The sequence below is a fragment of the Mya arenaria genome, chromosome 9 (genome assembly GCF_026914265.1).
Source record: "Mya arenaria isolate MELC-2E11 chromosome 9, ASM2691426v1".
Lineage (NCBI taxonomy): Eukaryota > Metazoa > Mollusca > Bivalvia > Myida > Myidae > Mya > Mya arenaria.
Genome location: NC_069130.1, coordinates 47,781,665 through 47,788,617, shown reverse-complemented (window position 1 = coordinate 47,788,617; position 6,953 = coordinate 47,781,665). Strand labels below are relative to the sequence as shown.

Here is a 6,953-nt window from a genome sequence, read left to right as displayed (position 1 = left end):
AGTTTTAAAACTATGCACGAAACATCAAAAATCAAGAGCTTTGATTATGCACGAATCCCCCAATAGTGGTCGGAAAATGTTTAACCGCGACCTTGACATTTGACCGCGAAATCCATAGGGTCATCTGTTGGTCATTATCAAAGTGGCTACCATGCTTGCGGCTCCTGTGCCCAAGTATTTTTCAGGTATGCATGATCATAAACCTTTTTTTTTTACTCGAAGTCATCGTGACATTGATCTTTGACATACAGTCCTTAAAAACGTCATGAGTAAAAATGTCATGACATCCATGCACACCAAAGTTGAGGTTCTTTGTCTCAGGCGTTCTTATCGTGTTTTTTTTTTTATCAGAAACCGTTTTTACCGATACCTTTTCCTTTCACCTGTAAAGTGTTTTATGTTTTGGTTGACAAGTATTCAAGTTATAGTAGTGAAAGACAAACACAAGACGTGAGTCTGCTACTAAGTTTATTCTACAAGTGAAGTCCAGTGGTTAAACAAGGGTACAAGTATTAATAGATCTATAGTCTGTTTCATAATAGAACATCTCCCTGTTTTAAAAAGAAAAACATATATGATATACATAATGTTCATCAAATCATTATTTATATGTTTTATCAATTAACAGTATTCAACAGTGTTTTAATTTGATACATACATATATATGTGTCTTTTAATTTAAGTGTTATATCTAAATACATTTTTAAGTAAAACATTGTCTTTTTATTTAGACTTCACTATCTGATGTTATTGTTCATTCTCAATTCACCCATTCACTTCCTACATATTTTCGGTTGTCACGCACTAATCGTCCAGCCCTTGTTGAATATCCAGAGTTTACTGGCGGGTCATTATTGTTATCTGGAACATTTGAGTGTTTTGGGGGAGACACAGGGGTAACATGTATTTGCTCATGTTGCAAAACTTGCGCTTGGAACGGTTCAATGTCATTCGTGTTTTCGCGCGTTTTGTGTAATACTGACCGATTTTTTCGATAACTGCTGCCATCAGGCATTTGAACCTGATATGATCGGTCACTGTGAACTTTCACAACTTTTCCTAATTTCCAGAGTTTTCCGAATTTTACACGGACAGATTGACCTTCACATAATGGTGGTAACGATCGTGCTGACTTATCAAAATTTGACTTTTGTCTTTGTTTCGATTCGATCATTCTTTTTCGTACTTCATGATCATTCACCAAAGTTGGTTTTAATGCTTTGTTTGTTATCGGCACGATTGATTTTGTTCGGCGCCCTAATTATAATTGACTTGGTGTGTATCCGCATTTCAACGGAGTATTGCGATATTCTAGTAACGCTAAATAAGGATTAGATTTAGTGTCCTTGGCTTTTTGCATTAACTTTTTCGCGATACCTACACCTTTTTCGGCAAGGCCGTTACTTTGCGGGTGACCTGGAGATGAGGTTCGGTGTTCGAAACCCCACTCTTTCGCGAAGTTTTTAAATTCAGCGCTGGTGTACTGGCTAGCATTATCTGATACCAATACATCGGGAATTGACATTCGCGACATGTGTTTTTGTAATTTTAGAATTACTGTCTGTGACCTTGTGTTTGGTAGATAATCTACTTCAAAGAATCTACTGTAGTAGTCTATTGTCAATAGGTATTCTTTTCCATGAAAATGGAAAAGATCCGTCGCGATTTTTTGAAATGGCCTGTCTGGGAATTCAGTTGTGATCAATGGTAGCGAAGCATTCGCATCCCTGTGGGCAAGGCAGATTGGGCAGTTTGTTACATAATCAGTAACTTGTTTAGACATGCCTGGCCAGAATAATGAGTCTTTCGCTAGTTCAAGCGTTTTTGTAATTCCCAGGTGGGATGAGTGAACCTTTGCTACAAGCTCATTTCGCATTGATTTCGGGATAACAAGCGTATGACCTCGAAATATCAGACCATCCTCTGTGCTTATCTCATCGCGATGATTGAAAAATTCCACGATACTTGGATCACAGTTTGACCTACTCTTTGACCAGCCTTGACTTATAGCCCGTTTCAATTTTATCATTTGTGGGTCTTTAGCAGTTTCGGCGCGTATGATCTCGAGTCGTTTGTCTGTGACATGTAATTGTTTTTGCACTGTATGAACATGATAGTCCAAACCGTCGATCATTCCGGGAAATGTATCGGGTAATGATTGTCTCGAGAGACAGTCACTTACAGGTATGTTTTTGCCGGGTACGTGGCGAACATTTACCTCGTATTTTGACAGTGCGAGTAACATTCTAGAAAGGCGCGGTGGGGCAGCCGACAATGGCTTTTTCATTATCGCTGAGATTGGTTTGTGATCGCAGTGCACAATAACTTCTCTGCCATAAGTTAATTGATGGAATCTTTTTAATGCAAATAAGATCCCGAAGAGTTCCTTTTCTATGACAGCGTAACCTATTTCAGTCTGCGTTAATGACTTACTTGCGTACGCGATGGGTTTTCCGTCTTGCATGAGACAACAACCTAGTCCATATTTGCTTGCATCCGTTTCGACGACAAGCGGCTTTTTAGGGTCATAATAACCTAGCACTGGGGCCTGTGTTATTATTTCCTTGACCTTTGAGAATGCTTGCTCTTGTGGGGCGTCCCACAGGAACTCTACGTCCTTTTTCAGGAGGCTTCTGATAGGCGCGGTAACCTCTGCTAGGTTCGGGGCGAATTTTGATAGGTAATTAACTAATCCTAATAGTGTTTCAACCTTTTCGCGGCAATCCGGCCTTTGCAATTGCGTAATTGCTTCGATTTTCTTAGGATCGGCCATGAGTCCAGTGTCGGTGATCACGTGACCAAAGAATGGAACTGATTTCACACCGATTGAACATTTATGTGCGTTGAATTTTATCCCGCGTTCGCGTGCGCGTAGCAAGACTTGATTTAGGTTTTTGTCATGTTCCTCAGGGGTTCGTCCCCAAATCAAAATGTCGTCTACAAGCGGGTGAATGCCTGATAATCCCTCAAATATTTCGTTGACCTTCTGACAAAAAATGTCAGACGATGCTTTACATCCATACGGCAAACGTAAGAATCGATATCTTTGAAACGGCGTTGCGAATGTAGTTAGGTAAGAAGATTCTTCGTCTAATTGTACACTCCAGTATGCATGTGTCAAATCTAATAGGCTAAATTGTGTCGCGCCGGTGAGTTTAACGGTCACATCATCTAGCGTTGACATTGCGTAGTGCGGTCTGCGTATCGAGTCATTGAGAGGTTTTGGATCCAGGCAGATCCGTAGCTTTCCGTTCGGTTTTTCAACCACTACAATTGGATGAACCCAGTCGGTAGGTTCCGTAACTGGCGATATGATTTCGTCTTTGACCATTTGATCAAGTTCGGCTTTTAAACGCGACTTTAAAGCTTCCGGTACGCGTCTGGGTGGCGTTATTACCGGTATAGCGTCTTCACGTAAATACAGTTTGCTTTTTCCGGGTAGTATACCTACGCTCTTGAATAGGTCACTATATTCTGACATGACGTATTCTTTGTTAACTGGCTGGCCATGCTCTCGGTCAATTGCGTAAGTCAGTTGTATTAATCCTAGATCTACAGATGTCTGTAGCCCAATTAACGGCGGTGCATCACTGCTTACAATATAGAACGTTGTGTTCACGGTTTTCGAACGATATTTGCACGCGAGTGTAATTTTACCGTCGACTTGTATTTTGTTACCAGTGTAAGACGTTAGATTTGATTCGGAGGCCTCTAATGGCGATTTGACATTGAGCTTTTCAAAGTGGCGTTTTGGCAAAGTATTTACGCTGCTTCCTGTGTCAATTTTGAAACTAACGTTTTGAAAATGTGGACCAATGCGTAAATTTACAAATGCACGATCTGGGGCGGACGATTGTGTATGACTTACCGTATCTAAAAAGTAATTATCCATCCACGAATCCTTCTCCTCTGAATTGTCATGCACACTCATCTGCGACACGTTATTTGTCACTTGGTGCACATCTTTCTTCGACCGGCATACAATTTTCCAGTGATTGTATTTCTTACACCGTATGCATTGTTTTCCATATGCTGGACACTTCCTTCTGTCTGATTGGTTGTGTATTGTCCCACATTTTCCACAAGTCGGTTCTTTCCTCCTATTCTGCGGCGAATTTTGCGCTCTTGGCATCTCAGGTCTGCGTCCATGTCCACGTCCACGACCTCGGCTGTTGACGTAGTTGACATCTTGGGGTGATCTTGCATTAAGAATATTCATCTGTTGTTTACAATATTCAAAATTTTGAGATAGTTGAATGGCCCTTTCTAAGGTGAGTGTTTCGCCCTCATTGATTAGTTTCTCTCTTAGTTTTTGATTACTAATACCAAATACAATTGTATCTCTGATCATTTCGTCCACAGTATTTTCTTGATATTTGCATTCCGTTATTTTTAACTTTAGTCTGGTGACGAATTGTTCTATGCTATCCTCTCCTTGCCTTTCGTTGTTAAATTGGAATCTGGCGAATACTGGGTTTAGTTTCGGCTGAACATGTTTCTTGAATTTTGTGAAGTATGTGTCAAGTTGTTTCTGTTCTTCATTTGTTAATGTCCATGATTGTGAAACATCTTGTCCTTTTTCTCCGACCCAAATAAGTAAGAATGCTACTTTTTCTTCTTCGGTCTTGTCTTTTAAAGGTCAGTTTTATGTGCCTTTCAAATTTTTCCCACGTGGTCGGCAAGTTTGTACTGTCCCAATTCATCACAGGTGGAGATATTCCAGACAGAGCCATTTTGCTGATTAGTGTTCACTCATAAGAGCTTTTATTTTATAATATCCATTTTTGTTGACGTGAATTCGATAATTTCTGACACCATGTTTTATGTTTTGGTTGACAAGTATTCAAGTTATAGTAGTGAAAGACAAACACAAGACGTGAGTCTGCTACTAAGTTTATTCTACAAGTGAAGTCCAGTGGTTAAACAAGGGTACAAGTATTAATAGGTCTATAGTCTGTTTCATAATAGAACATAAAGTATGAGTTTTCTGGGTCCAATCATTATTCAGTTATTGATTGGCTGAAATCATTTTCCAACTCAAGGTCACCGTGACCTTGAATTTTGACCTACTGACCTCATAATAGAAAGAAATTATCTGCTGGTCATGACCTGCCTACTAAGTTTGAGGTTTAATTGGCCTGAGGAACCCTTTTTTCATACATGTACATACACTAACCTTCGACCTACCTACCTCAAAATCGACAGGTGTCGTCTGCTGGTCATAACCAAACTGCCTACCAATCTTAAGATTCTTTGTGTCATACACTATTCAGCTATTGATCGGAAATCGCGGGGACTGACCGGCAGACTGACGGACGGTCCAATTACTGCATGTAGTCATTCGGCGGCACTAACAACGGGGATATTGGTGCAGTCATTCAGTTAAAACACAGTGATGTGGGGCCGTGCTCATAAAGCTTCTTAGTGAAATAAGATCAGATGAATGATTTTCCCGAAATATCGTCAACAACATCATGTGTAGATCTAAATAGCCTATAGCCATGTACATCTCATCAAAATGATTCAAATGCATCTATTATTTGGAGTCATTATGAATGCGAAATTGACGATTCTATGGCGGGATTTGGAGTCATTATGAATGCGAAATTGACGATTCTATGGCGGGATAGTGGTAAGGGCAATGGAACAAAAACAATGCAGAAAAAATGCTGATGTAAATAAAAATACCAGGGATAATTTTACATGAAGGTTTATTACATGATGAAGATCGCAGGTCCATCAAACATGAACATATACATTTGTATGCAGTGCCGTAGCTACACTGAGCTGCCTCGGTGTTTTGGGGTACATATAACAATTTCAATATCTCTAAAAGTAACCTTTTTCGACTTACTTCATTTGTCTCAATGTACACAATCCATCGACCAAAGATACTCCAGAATGCAGGAAATCGCTTCTTGCAAAAAAATAATCGGGGGGGGGGGAGGGGGCATGCCCCGGACCCCCATAGACCGTTCTGTCTCGGTGTATTTTTAAGTCTGACCTGGGAGTAAGATTACATATTATTGGTCCCAGGTCTGGCTACGGCAATGGTATGGGTTGCCATTCGTCGTTGAATGCAGTGTTCCATTAAAAGAACTTGAAATATCCTGCATACAGTACACTTCAAAGGTAATTTCATCTTGGTTTATTGTAACTCCGGGACATAGAGTCTTAGAAGGGGGAAACGAACTTGAAGATCGACGAAATTGCAGGTTGATTCAAAGTGTAGTAAACTGCTAGAGAAACCGGTGGAAATGATGGCGCTTCTTACCAAGTCTGAAATAGTTAAAATCTTGAGAGATTAAACGAGTACAAAAATGACGAGCAAAAATGTATTAAGTCGGTACCAGTACGGACCGTGGTTATATTTTATAAATTATAGGTCCGTGTGTCGACTCGGAGCCATTCATATGCAACTACATGTAACTGTGCACAGATACGGGAAAACTTAAGTAATATATAGTGAACAATCATCATTATTGCAATGGTGCATGCACAGGTTCCACTGTAAGAGTATATTGCTCCGATCCTTATAATCTTCATATACGGTATAGACGCTTATAATATGTCATAACTATTGTTTTTGCTGAATATTACCATATGAAGCAAACACCAATCAATATTTTAAAGAAATTGCGAGCTAACAACTGCAAATCTCATAATTAAGTTTTTACCCAATTGTCAGTATTTATAATTACTTTTTGTTTCTACATATGTACAGTACTGTACATATCTGACTTAAAATTTGCGGACCTTGGGTTAAATTGCAGTCTTATATAAGTATTAAACGTAAAATGTTTTAATACCACTTCGTTAATGATTAGACCTATATAAAAACTAAAAAGTTTTCCTGATAAAACTTGGTATTTGCATACTGAATAAAATCAATACCACGTGACTCATTAGTATGCGCGTACAACTACGGGATAGAATTTTGAATCTGTGACGTC

At 39.4% G+C, this 6,953-nt stretch overlaps 1 protein-coding gene across 1 annotated transcript; it reads right to left on the bottom strand.

Annotated features, from left to right (window-relative positions):
* Positions 1 to 1,261: 1,261 nt before the first annotated feature.
* On the bottom strand, positions 1,262 to 4,188 carry LOC128246111 (uncharacterized protein K02A2.6-like). Its single transcript, XM_052964313.1, has 2 exons — positions 4,009 to 4,188; positions 1,262 to 3,562 (listed from the first exon to the last, which is right to left on the bottom strand). The coding sequence occupies exons 1-2, from the start codon at positions 4,186 to 4,188 to the stop codon at positions 1,262 to 1,264; spliced, it is 2,481 nt and encodes an 826-aa protein (XP_052820273.1).
* Positions 4,189 to 6,953: the final 2,765 nt, after the last annotated feature.

Bases quoted from the DNA above. Each gene is read 5' to 3' on its own strand.
- LOC128246111 (XM_052964313.1), bottom strand. From the start codon at position 4,188: ATGTCAACTACGTCAACAGCCGAGGTCGTGGACGTGGACATGGACGCA. The intron at 3,563-4,008 runs GTAAGAAATACA...ATTGGGCTACAG, and splicing joins TGGAAAACAATGCATACGGT to ACATCTGTAGATCTAGGATT.